The sequence below is a fragment of the Hetaerina americana genome, unplaced genomic scaffold (genome assembly GCF_022747635.1).
Source record: "Hetaerina americana unplaced genomic scaffold, ioHetAmer1.1.p SCAF_10, whole genome shotgun sequence".
Taxonomy (NCBI): Eukaryota; Metazoa; Arthropoda; class Insecta; order Odonata; family Calopterygidae; genus Hetaerina; species Hetaerina americana.
In genome coordinates, this window is record NW_027286070.1 from 4,766,773 (window position 1) to 4,786,876 (window position 20,104).

Genomic DNA, 20,104 nt, shown 5'->3' on the forward strand with positions numbered 1-20,104 from the left:
TACAAATATATATGGGAGCATGAGCTGCATTCACATTGATGCCAAATCTTTAAGAGTAAATTCTATGGTTGTATAATTATTCCACTAAACCCGAGCAAGTAAATTTGGGTAATCACATAGCATAGGAAGTATCTCTTTATAGTCAAGTTTCACGGCATAACAAATTATTTCTTTGTGAAGGAAATCGCGAGATTGCTTCCGTACCACTCGAGTCAAAATGAAATTTGAATTTTGAAGGCTAAATGAGTTTTATTTTAGTTAGGAGTTGATATGGTATGCAAAGCCCTAAATGCGTTATAAAATATCAGTGGAAATAAATTTTTAAATGTAGTGTAATATCAGAGTGAATACAGTCTAAAATAGTCTACTATCAAAGCAAATGTAGTGTAAAAACACAGTGTAAATCATTAGCTTTAATTTGAGTTTTCTCATCCAATTTTCGCATCAACGATTAGTTTCACGAAGCAAGTATTTCGCAGTTCGGGTTATTCCACCTCGACTGGCGAAACTAAATTATTATCAAATTGAACAGTGGATGCCAACAAATTTTATTTTGATTTTGCGTCGTATCTTCCCTGATATTGGTATGCAGGAAGATATAACGCGATTAATCCCTTTAATTTAGTTCGTTATCTTCGCTTCGATTTTAGTGCCCTCTGCTGTGGGCGTTAATTCCTTTTTAAATTAACTTTGCGATACAGTAGCGAACGTTTGACGGGCATAGAGCCAAGGAGAGCAAGGTATAATTTGGGCTCTCCAGAGAAGCGTTTAAGAACGGTAGAGAAGCTTCCGAACCTGGAGCCTGTATTAGTGATTGTAAAACGATGAAAAGGGTTAAATGTTGACATGTAGCTGGATAGTAGCTATGTGTAGTAAGCTTTCGTGACATAGTCAATTGGAAGAAAGATGATTTGCGTGAGACCGAAATAGGATCAGTTATGCTCTCCAGGTATATTTTATCTTTCCAAAGTTCCTTTCCGTGCCCACGTCGGATTCGGGCTCCTTGTTGTCATAGGAGCGACGAAACACCTGACCAGAGGTTTTCAGAATCTGTGAAAACTTGATTCCTTGTCCTCTTTGGGTTTTCGAGGCGTGGTTATAAAGAGATTGGGGGAGAGGGGTGGTCATTGGGAGGGGATCAGATAGATCAGTAGGAGAGAAGGGGCACTGCTTGGGGTTAAATCATACGAATGAAAGTGGCTTGAGTGGGTGTGGAAGATTTTGAGAGGGACATAGATGAGCCCGCGACGGAACCGAGGATCCCGATGGGATTTAAAATGGTGTGAAAGGGGTGGAAATTCTGAATAATTTCGGAAGGATTGGCGATCGAAAGAAAGTGATGAGTGTTTATTTTATTTTTAATAGGTTGCGTCAAAAACGTATCCAATGTCAATGAAATTGGATAGCTTAAAAAGAGCATTTAATACTATAGGAGGACTGATTGCAGAGATAAGAGGGTGCCAATAATATGTTCGTGGTAAAGAAGTAGGGTGCTGGTTGAGAAATGGTTGGGTGGAGGAAAGATGGCTGATTGATGTGCCAGTGTTAGACGAAAATGGAATATATTGCTTGGCCGGTTATGGATGAATTGTAGTCGAGGAGAGACTCAACCTCAGTAGAGGACACGGATGAAAAAATGTTCGGATGCAATGGAGGGGAAGAGAGAAGTGATAAAGGCATTACAGACAATTATTGAAAGGAAGTTATTTCACAAAAATGACGGGCACAGAACTCAGCCAGTGAATTCCATTGTAACTAGTATCGAGCAGTATTTTTGGTCGAAATCATGTGCAGACTTTACCACACCGAGCAATTATATATAATTGAGTCCCACTGTTCTTAAGCCTCGCTCAGTTGAGCGATTTTTCCAATGTCTTTCTTTTTATCAGTGAACTCGACTTCACTTTTTATAAATATTTTCCACTGACGGAACCTTCGTAAATGAGTAATGATACACAATCCCCATCAGTAATAATGAAACAAAAAAGTCAAGTTTTTTTAATCGCTATTGTTAAAAATAATGACGTCCCCATGGTCCCGAGATGTTAAGAAGTTTATTGGCGTGTACTCTTTCCCTTGTTTAATTACGTGACATTATCGTTATTGTTTTTTGCTCATTTTTTTTAATTTCTCAGATGGAAATTATGTGGAGTGAAATTTTTTGGAGCCAGTTAATTTGCCTGCCTGAGTGCGTTACTTTGTCGCGTGGCATGTGCCAGTCGCAAAAATCTCAGTTAATTACTACGTCACCTCATCAACCACACACGCACAATCTCCCGTGTAGATTCTTTCGGTTCTCCGGTTGTAATCGATATTCGTTGGCCACCCGTCACAATAGAGCGATGCACGCGCCTCTCAGCGGTCGGGTGGGGCAAGCTGCTCAATTCATCCGAGAGTGCGTGTCCCGTTGTTACTTCTCCCGCCTGGGTCGTCAACAATGCGGGCCTGCGACGGAGGGGTGGCCTATGTCATTGTTGCGGCAACAGGGCGGGTGTAACAATGGGGGTATTTTTGAGGGTGCGAGCTGGTTTGGAGAGAGGGTGGGGAAGGTGTTATGTCGGAGACCTTGAGGAAGAGGTGTCCAGAGGGGCGTGCCCAGGGACCTTCCCCCCTGTGGTCCGCCCCGCTGGGTTCAGCAATTGTGGCGATCAGAGCCTTGCCCTCGGACAATGCTGCCATTCAATCGTTATTGAGCATTCACACGAGAGAGGGTCCTGAGCGGTAATTACGCGCACCCCCTCCTTTGAGGGAAGGTTCACTTAATTCACTCTTATTAAGATTATCTCAAGGCTGTTACCCCCTAATGCTCTTCCTCATTCCTCGGACATTGCAGCAGATATTTGCATTTGTTTCACCCGTAAGTTTCTCTACGTCGTTGAATAGACAGATTCAATGAAGTAGTCCACAACCCTCTCTTAATTCAGTGATCTTGTGATAATTATCTTGTGTAAGTTTTACTGATTATTCGATAATATAGCTTCTTTTTTTGCATTCGTGAGTAACTCTTTCGAATTTTTTAATATGAAAAAGTACCCTCAAGCATCAGGTAAAACTATGTGGGACTTGGAAATCCACTGGTTAGATCTTAATTTGAATTTTGGAAATGAAGTAAAAGCAGATAAAACGTTAATGTTGAAATAAAGCCTTGCAATTCTTCCAGAGGCTTTTTTACGGGTACAAGATCTTCCATCTGAGAAACCACGAAAGGAAAAGGGAATTGGGAACTAGCCTCCCTACCCAGATGAGTGAATTTGTCACTCCTCAGGGATAGATACTAGGTGAGCTCTGACTTCACCTATCAAACCATCCTTCGGGTTGATAACTGCGATTTGGATTTCGATTTTAACAAACACTAACTTTTGAGTACTCATTGTAAGTGCTATTAAAATATATTCTTTCTGCCAAATATAAATCCAACATTAGGTTAGAAAAAAATATCGGCGTATTTCATTTCAGTATTTTATTGAATTATAGCATTGTAACAATGATTTCGAATCAACATAAATTTGTCCCACAAAATCTTCCGATATTGGTACCTCTGTGTAAACGGAGAATGTTGGATAAATATAGGCAAAGTGGAGAGGACGTTTATATGCAGAATGCATGGAAAGAGAAAGAAAATACGTGGACTTGAATATGAGTTTGTTGTAATGTGTAATTTTAGGGTATTAAGTTACGTTGATTGCGGCTTTAAAAAAAGTGTATTGTTTAGTCACTGGGTCCAGCAAAAAATGCCTTGGACCGATAGGCTTTTGAATATACGTATACATACCTGTAAATGATGTAATTACTCTTTGGATCTACCTTGACGGCCTTCAGAGCACCTTAGTGAAACGTTGAGGACTGGTTCTCCCAAGTTCTGCTCATGGCTTCCTCTTTGGCGTACACCTATACATATTCCTAATCCGCTTTCCTGGAAGCAACAAGTGAGTTTACGAGCCATTGTATGAGTCCGTGTATAAGCTTCTAATTGTATTAAATGTTTCATAGCAACTGTCGTGATATTATGGGAATTATCAAAGGATGCGATTTGGAAATATTAAAATTTCGGATACTTCCTCTCCCATGAGAGTTTTTAATTGACCAGTGCCATTAATATAGTCCATAGGCGTGCCTAGGTAATGGAAATTCATAGTATTAACTTTTCTGTCTTTTAGACAAAATAATCCTTTTTCTCATATTCCGTTATTATTATTCATTGGGAACTAAATTACACTTTATGATGAAACTCATTGACTCATCCAATATTTTTATGTTTCTTATGCTTTTAAGCATTCCTTCGCAGCCCTTAGATCTTACCTGACCTACATTGTCTTCTCCTAAAATTCTTATACCTTCCACCAGCCTTCCTGCCGTCTTAAAAGCCTTGACCGTTTCATTGCCTTTTCCCCATCACCCAACATTCTCCCTTATGGTCACGGTCTTGTCTCTCAGTATCTCCTCGAATTTTATATTCTACGTGCTACTTCCTCTGTCATTTCATTGCCATAAGAAGTAAGAAAATATGCCCGTTCACTTGCTCTAGCCTTAACTGTGTCACATTCTCGGGAAAAAGATAAAGACTAGTAGTTTCCAATGTTCACACTCGATGCAATGGCCGTGTGTCGAGAGATGAGGCTTGTGAAATGCACGAAATAGACTGAGCGAATCGTAGTTGCTTATGTGGGCCCAGGTGCGGACGGAAATGAAACATTTCGATGATTTGGTGTCTTGAATGTTTAGTTCTTTGCATTCGTTGAAGCCTTTTTAGCCTCAAGTAATTTTTAAAAGCGTACATGTATTGTAGATACATTGCTTTACTCTTACTTAATTAATTTTTAAACCGCATAGTGCATCCGAATATTGTTTTTTTATGTTGGGAAGGATCGAGTCGAAGGGGAGGAAATGTTGTGGGAATTCGAGGTGGCCAATGCTTGTATGAAACGTCAAATCTTATTTTTTCGATATCTTTCACATTTACAATGTTGACATCCTCTGCAAAGTTCTTAGACATCCTGTACATCAAATATTAAATAATACATTTTCCACTTCCATGAACAAAAATCCAACAAATCACGAACAATACCTCCATTTCAGCAGTTGACATGCATACCATACTAATCCCTCGATGCAATTTCTCCTCTCCGTTCTAGACCATCTCGTCTCTAATAACACCCCCTTCCTACAGCCAATATACAGAAGGTATCAACCACTCCCCTGTCAAATGCGAGTGACCCAACAAATGACTCAAGAGCAAAATCCCTTCTCCACCCTGTCAGATTCGTACATTCATTCCTCATACCACAACACACCGCCCTGATAGTCTCGGTCCTATCGCAACCTTACTTCCTTGTCACTCACAAAATTAATGAGATTCCATAGTGTCTTTTTCTTATTATAATAAATAATAAAATCAAATATCTCCTTCTTCAAACATTCTTCTCGATCTCTTTCAAACATTCCTTAAATTTGTCTTGTCCGCACTGAACTCCTAAAGATCAACCCCCCCCCCCTCCCGTCACCCCGAAGTAATCACCCCGCCAGTACCTAAGGCCCGAATGCTAATCTCTCTTCCGCTCACAATCTCCTTCCAAATGAACTTCAATGGCCATTTTCGCTTCGAATATTACATTGCACTTCCCCTCTTGTAACTTCTGTCACTCTTCCCTCTCTTTACGTTGGCTAGTGAACCGACACCCTTTCTATCAGTGTCAACCGCTGTACAGTTACTCCACAAAATATCCCTCATTCCTCAATCATCCCATTCCTAAACAAAACTATTCCCGCAATCAATCCATTGGAACTTGCTACACCACCACTGAAATACAAGTCCTTCCAGAATCAATGGGCAACATTGGGGTAAGAGCCCTGGAATTGACGCGTATGTATTTGACCACATACGGTTTTGGAGTCGCCCGGGCAAAACCACTCCAGGTGTCGCCTTCCGTCCGTCGTCTCTCAAGTTACCCTCCCCATCCTTATTCGAATACCACTCACCTTCACCCCGAGGGCATCATTCTTCTTCATTCAACGAAGACCGTCGAAACCTAGCAGTATGTAGGATACACTCAGTGTCCTATTCATTCACGTCTACATATCATTACATTCATTTCCTATAGGTCATGCTGTTTTCCAGAAATAGAAAAGCTAAGCTAAAGATTAAATTAGGAATGCATAAGCTAGACCAGGCGGATCAGTTTACCCATATCATACGTATTTTGGACCAAAATGGTCAAAGTAGTAGGGACGTAAGGAGAAGAATTGTCTTGGGCAAAGAGGTTTTTACAAGGAGGAAAGAATTAGCGGCAGACACGTTGAGTTAGGATATTAAGAAAAGGCTCATTAAAACTGTGATATTATGCGTGGTTTTGTTCGGCACGGAAACATGTTCATTGAAGTATGATGATAGGCGTAGATTGAAGACTTTTGAAATGTGGGTGTGGGGTAGGATGGGAAAGGTGAAGGGGATAGAAAGGAAAACAAACTGGGCAGTTCTTGGCATGGAGGGGGCTGAGAGGGTATTGTTGGGAGAAATCCAAAGGAGGCAGGAGAGATGGATACAGTGTATTTTGATGGATAATGGAATCACAAAGCTGCTGCTGGCTGCGAGTCCCCGCACACAGTTGCTAGTCCGGACTTTTGACTTGCACTCCCGAGTAGGTTCGCACCCCCCAGTATATATGGCTAACCCGCCAAAATGGCGGGCGCACGCATACTGGGAGGTACGGCCCGAGAGGGCGCGTCCGCCGGGTTAGCCGTAGTGGGGACCCACAGCCAGGTCACTGTTTGTGACTGTTGTTCTTTAATGTAAATATTCATATACATTTCAACCAATGTTTCATTCAAATGAAAGATAAGGCCTTGGCCTTTACAAAGGCTATAAACAGTTGCAGCGTTATCACAATGCATTTGGACATTCATATTACATAATTTCATTTCGTTCAAAAGTTCCAAAGTAAGTTTAAGGCCGGTGAGTGCTGCATATGCCTCTGCTGCATTAATTGATGAGAGCTCAGGGATCGGGAAACTCTGGCTGATGCCCCACTCTGGTATCACTACACCGCCTTGACCCGGGGTGGCGTCAGTATACACAATTATATCACTTGTTGGTCTTGGCAAAGTCACTTTTTTGTTAAAAATTTCGGATTCCTGTAAATAAAACCACCAAGACACATTCCTCTGGAAAACCTGTGAGACGAGGAACTTCGGCAGGCGCAGCAACCACACGATCCAGTTTAGGAATCCTGCTAATTTCGGCACGTCTTGTTTCCGCCACCCCGGGTCAAGGCGGTGTAGTGATACCAGAGTGGGGCATCAGCCAGAGTTTCCCGATCCCTGAGCTCTCATCAATTAATGCAGCAGAGGCATATGCAGCACTCACCGGCCTTAAACTTACTTTGGAACTTTTGAACGAAATGAAATTATGTAATATGAATGTCCAAATGCATTGTGATAACGCTGCAACTGTTTATAGCCTTTGTAAAGGCCAAGGCCTTATCTTTCATTTGAATGAAACATTGGTTGAAATGTATATGAATATTTACATTAAAGAACAACAGTCACAAACAGTGACCTGGCTGTGGGTCCCCACTACGGCTAACCCGGCGGACGCGCCCTCTCGGGCCGTACCTCCCAGTATGCGTGCGCCCGCCATTTTGGCGGGTTAGCCATATATACTGGGGGGTGCGAACCTACTCGGGAGTGCAAGTCAAAAGTCCGGACTAGCAACTGTGTGCGGGGACTCGCAGCCAGCAGCAGCATATATCCTCCCTAACCGGTAGATTAACGATAGTGTATATGCATGCCTTTCCCTTTCTCCGTGGTCCACCTCTTTCCTTAGGAAGACGTGGACCACGGAGAAAGCGTCTGCCCATGGCCGTGTGAAAAATCCAAGTCTAGGGAAATGAAACGACTCTCGGAAGAGTTCAGAAAGTGCTAGTGTAATAATGGTGGTGCGTGATGTCTGTGTGCCTGTGCTAGTTGTGAGAATGGTTTGCCTCTACTGACCCTATGTCCAGAGCGTGCGTAAGACCGACTCAAATCTGCTGACCGAATCATTTCCTCTGAATTATGAATGATGAATGATGTCTGAATGGCAACGGGTTATTCTCCCGATCTGAAGATTGATTACCTGTACTCCTCACATTATTTTCAATCCAGTGCCAAATTATTTACGACCGGGATTCTGCTTCTCGATCGAGAAGTCTAGTATGAATTAATCAGAAGTTACTTAGCGTAGAATATCCTTCATCCCATGACGTAAAAATCTTCAGATTTGACCTCTAATTATCGACATTCTTCCAGACAATGTAATTTTTTCGATGGGCGATAGGATGGGCACATTTACTCCTTCAAAGTCCTTTCACGTTCGACTTTACATTCCTTACCCTTAATGCAATGAATAGTTATTCAGCCGTCCCTAATGTCTGATTCCCGTCAACACGCTAACACGGTTCTCCCTCCGCCTCGCCCAGCTATCATTCTTCCTTTTAATAATTTTCCTCCAAAATTCATTCACCTCTAAAAAATGCATCTCATTCTTCCACTTTGCCGCCCTCCGAATTTACACCAACAATCTTCTCACCTCCTACCAAGAGTAGAACATCTGAGTGAGTTCTGGTTTCCTTCTTTTTTTGTTTTCATAATTCTTTCCCTAACTAACTTTTCAAAAGCTCCCGTTCTACGATCCTTTTCTTGCTTTGACGACTTAGTTCCTGAGCCTTGCGTAACTACGCTCCATATTAAAGTCAAAACATCTTATTTCGCGTGAAATGTAGACATTCGTAGTCTTCAAAAGAAGTGTGTACGTGTCTAAACAAATGTGAAATTCTTTTGAGAGGTCATTTGTATCTCTAGTTAGAATCTACCATATTAGATCTATTCCGGCACGTGTCTGAATGAATTTCGTGTGCATAATTTCCAAATTGATCCGTTCCATGTCTATCGAAGATCATTGGTCGAGTAACTAGCTGTGAATAAAAGAAACATATTTTATGCTTCATTTGAAAACAATACAAATCTTTCTCTGGGAAATGTTCCTTTGGTTTCTTAGGTTGGGTGTTCGGGGCAATGTAAGTTTAGTCCGGGTGACTTGTTCAATGCGAAATCCATCCGTGTTCTACACGTGCCTCCTCTTTCCTTCTCTCTCTCTCTCTCTTCTGCGCAGGCGCTAGGAAAGGGGCGCGTAGTTACTCGTATTCCATCACAGTGAAAAGGGGTTCGAGTGTCGCGTCGCTCAAGAGAAAGAGTCTCGTGTCCAGTCCTCTTACGAAAGTCGCCTCAGTCGGTTGGCGCGAGCAATGCAACGTCTCCTGCGGAGAGGGAATGGGGGTTTTTGGCAAACTGGGACCTTCATTCGCCAAAATCCGTCCGCCCGCCTTCCTCCCCCGCGACTCACCTGCACGTCGGTCTTTCCGAGTGCGGAAACATCTACGTCTTGCATTTTACCTGCTGCAAACAGCCATCACTAAGGCTGGCGGCGAAATGTATCTGTCATTGTTCATCTACATCTACATAATGCCCCGCAAGCCGCCGCAAGGGCGTGTGGCGGGGGGTGTTAGGTCACCACCCGTTAAAAGGAACAAAACCACATGCAAAATCAACGCATACAGGGAAAAGGATACCCACAGTGGCATATACATTCATGCCAAAAACCTCTCATTCTACACGTATGCAAATATATGTACTATCATCTAACAAATAAGGGCACCTTAGGATGCAGTAAGAAATTTGTCCAATAACGTGCAATTTGAAAAGTAGGACGGCAAAGTTCCACCACCACATCGATATCCACATTATAGGTCCTTATGCTGCAATTTTATGACTACGCTTATGTTGTACGTGTAGTCAACATGTAGCCTACGTCATGATTTTAATCCCTAATCGTCAACCCCTATACGTAACTGCGATAATAGAGGTGATCATTCAATTTCCAAATGGTTTCGCTCGGATTTATTTCACTTTGCGGGGCCGTTCTCAACGGAAAATGGGGCGGTCCATTTGGCTCGGAGGCGTTGAAGGGGACTTGGCATCCGATCAACCGTCTTCATCGAACGAGAGCGCCTTATCGCTGCTAAGTCAGATGATGACGAATATCCCTTCGCCTACCCCATAACTTCATGCCGATAAACAAAGTTCCGATATCCCCGTCATCGGTGCCGACTTGGAGAGATCACGTTATTTGACCTCTGCGTAGCTGCGTGGACGAACCTGGCTCTCATCAAAGGAAAAAGGAGGAAATATCGAATTAAAATGTTAACGAGTGGTCTTAATTTGCATTGGCGAGGCCTCACCTTGAGCACGCGTCGTGATTTTTGTGACCCTGCGCGGAAGGAACACTTCCGGAATTGACGCATAGAAAGGTTGCACTTTTCGTGAATAGTGTTTCCAGTGAGCAGCAAGCGTCACATTGGTGTAGTATTGTATAGCGTACCACTATTTATCTAGTAACTCTAGACACTCGGACTTTCAGGGTAATTGACCCAACCATTACTATTGTTTCTGATGATTACACGAAAGTTCTCAAGCTATTCGTCGCGGTAAATCGTAAGATTTTGAGCTCCCGGGGGAAATGGCGGTTTAGTCTAAATGGAATGCCGCACAAGGCCTTCGACCTGCGACCCATTGATTCCAGATAACCCTGTTTGAAAACCTAAGATTCTCATTTTATCTCTATTCTCATTTCAGGGTAACTATTCTTCCGAATAGTGCCACGGGGATATAAATTCTACTCTCCCATTATCAATTCCCCGTGAATTTCAGGTTTAAATTTAGGTTTCGAGTGGAGGTGAACTCGTCCGTCGACTCCACCCTTCGTGTGTTGGTTGCAGGGTCTCGCAGTCTCGCGACCGATAATAATTGCACGAAACGTCGCCCAAGGCGAATGACCACTTCAGGGGCCGTTCCGTGCTCATCGGCATCGGGAATGTGTTGATCCGAAGCACATTTGGAATCGGTGTAAGTCGGCTTCTATGCGCATGCATTGGAAGCGCTTACGGAAAGAGTAAATGACAGCTACCTTAAGTGAAGATATTATGGAAGGACTGGAGGGAAAACCATGATGGAACGTTGTTTTGTATAGTTCGGAAACTTGGTCGTTGAGGTAGGCGGATAAGCGTAGACGGGGGGTTTTTGAAATGCGGATATGGAGAAGAATGGAGGAAATAAAATTAGAAATGAAAATTTTAACAAATGATGAATAGGGAGACAGGGTAAAAAGGAATTAGGAAGGGTTTTTGATAGAAATTCAAAGGCGGAACAAGTGGATACAGAAAGTTATAAGACAATGGGACTGTGACTGAAACTGAGAGGAGAATGCTGGGAAGCGAGAAATTGGGAGAAAAATAATACGCATTTGAATGTCATTGAGCGAAGTAGAAATTGATAGTCAAGGAATAAGTTGTTATAATATTATAATATAGGGTTAAAAGATATTTTGTCTTGTTAGTTCGGGTTTAGGAGTGCCGCAGAGTGTAGTACTAGGGTTCATCAAAATTTTGCCTTAACCCGGTGTCTGATAACATTGCATGCGTAAACTCAAACATACGCAAATATGAAATACTATACCATTGAGACGATTTTAACTCGCTAATACGGCAAAATTACGTCCACCATTTTGAGCAAATTTGGGACTGTAAGTAGGTTGGGGGACCACCGAGGTGGTGCTCCGGGCCAGGAATTTGGTAACGATGAAGGACGTGGGGCTTGGGGGGGGCATTGCCATGCCCATTTGTAACGTAACGCAACTCTCCATCCTTCCATGCTACAAAGTCGAAAAAACGCTTAACACGGAGGCGTCTTTCCGCTCTGACTGCTCGGAGCAAACCGGCGACCAGCTGCGTTCGAACGGTAGAGACCCCACCACATTTCCCTACTGGTTTTACAGCGCTGCCATGAATAGACGCGTCACAACAAAATCATGCGCATTAATTTCATTATTGACCATGTTTATCCCCGCGCTTAAAACTGTATTCGTTTTCCAAAACATCACGTTGGTCGAATGTATGCAGTAGGAGTGCAATTCTCGCTTTTTTACATTCGCAGTGGGATGAGACAATGACCCGTAGCAATTACTGATATATATGATCAGAGATACTCGAGGATGTTAGGCCATTTCCAGACATATAGTGTTTTCCTCGCGATATGTACACAGTGGCGCGTCACTTTCCTCCACGTGGGAAATTATACTGCGTTCCTCACACACACACACGCTCGTATTGGTGAAATATTTCGTGTGGCAGTGGAGTCGAAAGATAAGCGTGAAACTAGCGGACCATTCGAAGCGCGGTCCCTTTGTTTTGCTGGAGGGCAATCCTCAGGATGGCTGGTCCCTGGAATGGTGGGTGGGGGGGGGGGGTAGGGAATGGTTGGGTGCGGTCGGGGAGCCTACAATGGAGTGAGAAGAATCGAGATTCGTTTGGGGAGTGAGGATAGGGTTTCGAAGAATGTTCGTGGAATGGAAACTAATGCTTTTAAATGGCAGTAACTGATTTGCAATGGATACGTAGAATGACTTTAAAACCAAAATATTCCTAGTTCCGTGTTGTGTAGCTGCGTACTCTAAAGCAACGGTTAGGAGAACAGAGCTTTTTTGGGAACAAATACCCCAACAACATCACGGAGGTACCTTCGTCTGAAGACCACGAAACGTTCGATAGTTTCTACTCGACCTTCTTATAAACAATTTAAAAAAAATATAAATTTCAAGTGGGCTTAATGGCTAAGAATTTCAAATTTAGATAGCGGATGGTCATCCCTGAAACATTGGTCACCGTGTACATGTCCTTTGCCGTGCACAGCATTTTTTAATGCAATCCAAGTGGTGCCCTGTGGAGGTGATCCTTCAAAATATTACAGACCCATTTAAAATCTACGTTCCCTTACTTTTTTCCGATTGGGTTATACCCGGGATCGTATTTGTGATATGGGTTAAAATAATTGCTGTGGTACGACTTCTGATATTCTTCTTTTAATGAGGTAATGAAAACCAGTGTTTAAAGGGCACGTCCGGAAATGCTTAAATTTAATGTTTGTTACAACTTCCGAATTTAGTACGACGTCAAAAGAGTTGTTTATCGTATAGCGGCTCGCTCGGTCTTATTTTCTGGTGTATTGATACCAATGTGCGAATTTTAAAATCTGGTGGCGAAGAAAACAATGAAATGAAACTCTTTATTTTCAAGAAGCATAAAGCAAGAAGAAATTCAGAGATCTCTCACGATCGTCATTGTGATTGTCACTGTAAAAGATGGCGGGGCGAGCAATGACGAAATTCAATGACATCCCAATTTTTTTTTGCTCAACAATGTAAGATATAGGGATGGGGTTGAAATAATTAATTTTATTCCGAAAAGCATGCCGAAGTAAATCCCCAAAAAAATATTTCCTGATTTTCTTTTAATCTTGGATAGTTCACAAATATCTTCTCTCGAATATCCCATTCTCAAAAAAGTTCTTTGAATTTCTGCCTCCCACTTAATAATATCCATTATTTAATAAACTTACGATTTTGGTAGTATAAATTCTTTCTTCAACTACATTATTATTTCTACCCGTCCTTGTAAATATATACTCACACTATCCGTAATTTTCTACGTTTTCATTAGATGAGAGCAATATTCTTGAGAGAGGAAAGGATTTGAATGCTTGTGTTTTGAAGTGCACTGAACGCGACATCTTTGGACGAAAATATTGACACTATTTTTCTGATAATAAGGAATAAATAATTTAAAATGTCACATAGGTATCAGGACCTAGGAAGAGAAGGCAAGATAACTTTAATATCTCGGTACCATCGTCCACTTCAGGAACCATAGGTATCCTTCATTTGGTTCTCCTATGGTTCCGCGGTGATTTCCACAGTAGAAGTTACCTCCATGAACACCCCTAGGTACCTGTAACAGAGTACTTGGACCTGGATAGGCAGATACCGGAACCTATTCACTGCTTCTAAGGTACCGTTGCCCAGAAACAAGTACCTAGCGCAAGTATCCTGGGGTAAATTGAGTAGCTTCAGGCGTGATGTGGTAGAAGTCGAACATAATTAATTACTTATCGTAGCACTTTTCCATTCGAAAATGTATCAAGTTGAAAAGTGCTACGATCAGTTATTCATTATCCTGGGGTAATTCTCAGTCCCTTGATACCGGTAACAATTCTTTTCTAAATTTAAATATTAGAGCCACTCCCTAGCCTGGCAAATTTATTGAGAGGCAACTGAAACACATCTGATTTAAGGGGTGTGCACGTAACCAGGAATCAAATCGCTGTGCCCTGAGATACTCCTATCGAGTGATTCATTTAACAATATTTGTGCTTTGTGGCTGGGAAAGATTCTCGAAACATTGTTATACTGAGTTTTCCGGTTTCCTGAATCCCTCTTGCTGTAGATAACGCTGTCAAATGTAAATCGTACGTTTATTTCCTTTCCCTAAGAAGCATTTCTCCTCGAGTGCCACACCCCCGGGGGGCACCTGTTGCAGGGGGCTTGGCCGTCGCTCACACAGACCGCCGTTTCATTTCGTGTACTCCATCCCCTGAATGTGGGGCACTGGGAGTGCTTCATTATTTTAATATTTTTAAATGTTTTTGTAGTATTTTATAACCCTGCAAGCAAACGCTAGGGTGTGTGGCAGGGGGTGAATACACACCAGACTAATTTTGACTCGAATATTTGTACCCCTACCGCGGTCGCACAACGTAATTCTGATCCCTTATTCGTTCGTGGGGAAACATCAAATCTAAAACCCGTGTATCTATGATTTAGCCATAATAATTGCCCAAAGGAATGTATATCTTGGCAATTAGAATTAAATGCATCTATTGCAACTTTCAATTCGCCACTGCTATGCATCTATTGCATCTTTCAGAGCTCTCAGTCTTCTTTCTTCCGTTGAAAAAGGCTGTTTTGCCACCGAAACATCCAAGCAAAAAAAAACTGCGAGTGACTTTTAATGTGTTTCTACAGTATGTTCCAAATGCCATCGCCTTGCATTCACCTTTGTGAACATTTTCCGTGAATAATTACAAAAATATAGTGTTTGTGTGTGTTTGTATACGAGTTTATGTAATATATATTTATATATATATATATATATATATATATATATATATATATATATATATATATATATATATCTCCCCGTGAATGATCACATTAGTGCGCATATCTGAACGCTGATGCCAAATACCATTTAAGCGAAAGTTGGAAGGGAATTTCTGCGACGGCGTCTATTATCTGCGTCGCGGCTATTTCAAGCACAGGTGACTCGACAATTAATCCCGATGACTGCCTCCACCGATGATTTGGAAGCTGATTAATTCCCAATTAGCGATGCCACTTGAAGAAATTAAGAACAGATTGATTATATAATTTGGGAAGATATTCGTTAAGCTTACGAATCATGATAATTGTACGAGGGTCATCCGGAAAGTAGTACCCGTTCGTGAAATAAAAACACAAAAGTAAATATTAACAAACATAAAAAATTTTATTTGAAAGAGGATACTTTAAACTACTTCTCAACATAATCTCCAAGCAAATTAAGGCATTTGTCATAACGTGTGACAAGTTTCTGTATTCCTGCTGCATAGTCCTTCGCCGCCAGCTCATTGAGATACACGAGGGACCCATCTTGCACAAATTTTTGCATAATGCAGATGGTGTTTAACAATTTCATGAACAATTGTTCGAGAAACATTGGGAAAATGCTCACAGATGTCATCAATTGTGACGCGCCGATCGTTCCTCACGAATTCGTCAACTGAGCTCACCAGTTGGTCTGTAATGACAGACGGTCTCCCCGAACGCTCATCGTCGTGTGTGTTCCCCCTCCCCATGTTGAAGTTGCGACACCACCGCCGAACAGACGACTCGTCCATTACATTGTCTCCATACACCTCCTTTAATTGGCGATGAATATCACATGGGCGAACGTTTCTTGCATTGAGGAATTTAATCACTGCCCTCACTTCACAACTGGCGGCGTTCTCAATTTTTTTAAACATTGTAAACAATCACAGAAACAACACAGGCAATGCTAGCGTCACGCAACTTGGCTCAGAGAAGGCAGACAAGCCACTGAAGCTATCTGACCTCGTCCAGCGGCTACTCGCGTCGTCAGCACTTCATGCGGCACGAACGGGTACTACTTTCCGGATGACCCTCGTATCATTAAGTAAAGAGTTGGAGTTGGTTCATGTTACCTTAAGAGTAATTTGAGGAGAGTGCAATGAAATGTATGTGAAAAATTGAGTGGATATGGTTTGACTGCAGCCGTTCCTATTTGTTTCTTTTGCAGCCGTGTGCTCCCTTCGTCAGTTCCAGTGCGGCAACGGCCGATGCATCCCCATCTCTTGGATCTGCGACGGAGAGGATGACTGCGGCGACAAGTCGGACGAGATGACCTCAGACTGCAGTGGTGAGTGATTGGGCAGCGCCAGTCATTCGTTGCGAAATTTGGACCAATCGAAACATGTCGGCTTTATCGGCTGTCCTGTAGTTGATACGCCGTAAAAAAACTCAGGTCATAATAAGAATACCCTACGTGGGAAAGCACGGTCTTCTTTCATCGTAACGCCGTAAGTGACCCATGTCCTTGTCATAAGCTGTAGTTGTACTACAGTTTTAATCCGTCGTTGCAAATTACGCCGATCACGCAATTCGAGGCTACGGCTCCGTAAATGAGCGACAGTTTCATTAGATTCGTCCAATGGCCGCTTAAATTGGAGTCAAATTAATAATGGACGATCGATTGTAATTATCGTCAAAATTAGTCTGGTGTGTGCTCACTCCCTGCCACACGCCCTTGCTGGTTGCTTACAGAGTACTAAAATTAATTTTAAAAAGTCGATCATCACTATCATAACGCATTTTCACATTAATTTCGAAGTCAAGAAATTTTTATATCGTATTTACGTTGGTCGTCGTAAGACTAGAAAAGTGTTTGTAAACATTTGGGTGAACACGGTAGATTTCAGTATTTGTGAAAGATGCGGAAATTTGGTATTGGTAAATTAATCAACCAATAAATTCGAACTTGTGGTCTTGAAGTTAGGCCCTTGTAGTCAATGTTAATGTTGAAAGGATTTCCCAACTTAACTTTTCGCGCAGATGGGCCACCCACGCAGCTGTGCACGTAATAGATCCTGCACTTTGTATTTTAGTCATTTTTTGGTGCCATTTTAATGTTTGAGTGAATGGAGAGGTACATTTTTTTCTAAAACAAATTTACGGCGGCCTTATCTTCTCCAGAATCGGGTGTGATTGAGATTGAAGGGTTAGGGAGGGATGTCCAAAGCCCAAATCTCCAGTTTTCAGTGTTTTGGAGAATATGCGATGTATTTATCGTTCAATATTTTCGAGGTTTTTGTCATAATTTTACCGACAATTTTATTCTTTCGGAAGCTTTCGTTTTGTTAGGCAAGTCATTTTTAATTGAAAATGGAATATAATAGTTACATTTACTCCCCGGTGCGGCTTTGGTGAATTTCTGGGCAAAAGTATTCAAATGTGCAATCAACCCCGCCACACACCATACTTGTAACCACCACTATGTAAATAAAATAATATTATTTTATATTTGATTTGAATGAGTAAGATCATGTTTACCGACATCATCATCTTCGACTCGTACCTCGGTTGTTTAAATAAACCCTTATAAACCTGGTCCGGATCGCTGTCGTGCTGAGGCGCCTCGCGGATCGACAAGCGGACGCCAAACATCACGCACCAGTTCATCGTCCACCGTATTTTATTTTTCATTTCATAGTACCCTACAAGCCAACGCAAGGGTGTGTGGCAGGGGGTGAATACACAGCAGACTTATATAAACCCTAACATTTTTTCCCCTACCGCGGTCGGACAATGTTATTCTGAACCCTTATTTGCGGGAAAAATTATATCCTAAATCTTTCTGTTCTCTACTTATATCTCTCTACTTTTACGGGCACGATCTCGTCTACCGTAGTGCGCTGGGGGTAATTATACATTTTCAACATTAATGCTGAAGAGATGTCCTTCCAATTTATGCAAGAGATTTAATTGTCATTTAACCTTCACTCCGTGAGTGACTCCCAACCTAGCTCTAATATTTTGGATACGCTACTAAGTTTATCAAAATAGCTTTTTACAACAATTTACAAATCTCGCCCCTCTACTCTTTACGCGATCCGATTCGGCTGTTTTTTGCTGATGCTCTTCACCGCACTTGAATCCATCCGGCCTCGCCGCGCCAATACTGCGCCCTGCGCATCCCCGGCACTCCATTTCGTTTCGACACCCGCGTGGAGGTCGCTTTCGCGTCCTCAATTGTCGAGCGTGCTCAATTGTCGGGGGCTCGCGATCGCGGTCACGTGGGGAAGGAAGCCACGTAAACCACCCTCTCACCTTCCAATCCCCTTAACTTCCCCCTCCCTCTCCGAAAACCAACCCGACCCCTCACTAACCGCTCGATATGTAGTCACCGAAAGAAACAAAAAAAATAAGTGAGGTGACAGCGCGCGAAACCCCCTCGGAATCAGCCCACCTGTGCCTCTCGCCACATTTCGTCACACCGCCGCCCCGCCCACGCCCCCATCCCTCGCCACTTCCTGTTCCCCTTCCCCCTCCCTTCCCCCCTCCCCTACGCAACAAGGGAACTCGTTCTCTCCACCCTTCAGCGAACAAGAAGAGCAAAATGTTTGCCGACCGCCGGCTATCAGCGCGCCGCACGTGACCATAGGGTAGTCGGGAGTCGTCCTCCACATCCCGATCGCTTCAATTGTAGCGCGCACGGGGATTCCCTTCGAAAAGGAGTCGAGTCACAAGCTCGCGTGAAGCAGTGCGAAACGGTTATCTTTGACTTTTATTTTCGAACACTCTCGCCATTGTTTTATGTCGCTTTTGTTTTTCCCAATTTTTTTTCTTTTTTGGAACTATCTGTGTGTGCGTCATATCCTAGGAGTTTGTATCCTGTGGGCTCGTTTCAGGGGAACTGAGGTCGCCATACACGATCTAAAAGGGAAGGGAATTGACGATTAATAGCATTCCAATAGTGTTATTTTTGTATAATTCGAGTTATCTGACGTGGTATCTCTTCCTGTGAGAATGGATTCATAATGTCTTACCTGTGGGGAAGAATTCCTAATACTACAAATGACCATGCTTTCACATGACGTCCTCGCCTACAAACATAATATTGTGAGGCTGAAGTTATCTCCTCAGTGTCAGCGTTGAAATCAAAGGGTTATCTTTTGTTTAGCAAATTAAAGGAAAACTCCTGTAGCCGTAATAACTTAGCACCACTCGCCCCGAAATTAAAACAAAGTTTGTTCTGATGGTTTGTGGGCAAAGAAATTCCACGACAGTGACCAGCCACACAACCTCTCAGCCGTAATTCCCTTCAGTAGTAGAGCGCGGGAGTGTCACTTCCTCGCCAGTGACCAAATTCATACACAAACACTCGAACCCAATTGGAATCCTTCATAGGGTTAAAGGGACTTCGTTAAGGATACCTGGGTCTAAGAACACATACTCATACACACTATCCGTGACTGTTTATGGGTTGACACGCTCACGAGCACTCAGGAAAACCCTCACTCACGCATTCAAAAATAGTGGTGCTAAATTATAACGGCTACTGGAGTTTTCCCTCAATTTGTGAATTTACGAGGCCGTATAGTTCAAGTTTCTTAGATTTCATCATTTATTTGTAAAGTAGTTTCAAATGGTTTATGTAATCTTCTAACTTTTTTGTGTCTCTAAACCCGAGGTACTCCAGTAATAATACCGCCACTCTTTATTCATAACTATTCTTTAAGAAACCGGCATCTCTTCGTTTCTTATTTCTTGTTCAATTACAAGCATAAGTCCTTGCAGTCCTCGCAGGGTGCCTGGGCAAAACTCGGCGCGTATTCAGTGTGCAAGAGGTCTGGCCAAAGCTAAATAACATCACCTCTTCAACTTTTTCGACCAAGGAGTTATTCGGTATTTAATTAGAGGGACCAGACCCTTCTGAATCCCACAGATGTTCCTTACGCCATCTGAGACCCCAACGCCGTCTTCTTCCTCTGCTCGCAAAGTGGTATACTCAGCTTACTGCCAACCGCCCCCAGGTGTCGAGGGCTGTCTCCCTGGCGGTGTTATCTC

At 42.6% G+C, this 20,104-nt stretch overlaps 1 protein-coding gene across 2 annotated transcripts in view; it reads left to right on the forward strand.

Annotated features, from left to right (window-relative positions):
• Positions 1 to 20,104, forward strand: part of LpR1 (Lipophorin receptor 1) — a 413,076-nt gene that overhangs the window by 89,342 nt on the left and 303,630 nt on the right. For both annotated transcript variants that reach the window (XM_071598204.1, XM_071598203.1), the window contains exon 2: positions 16,278 to 16,397. In XM_071598204.1, the coding sequence (XP_071454305.1) occupies positions 16,278 to 16,397 (120 nt within the window). The remainder of the gene's footprint in view (positions 1 to 16,277; positions 16,398 to 20,104) is intronic.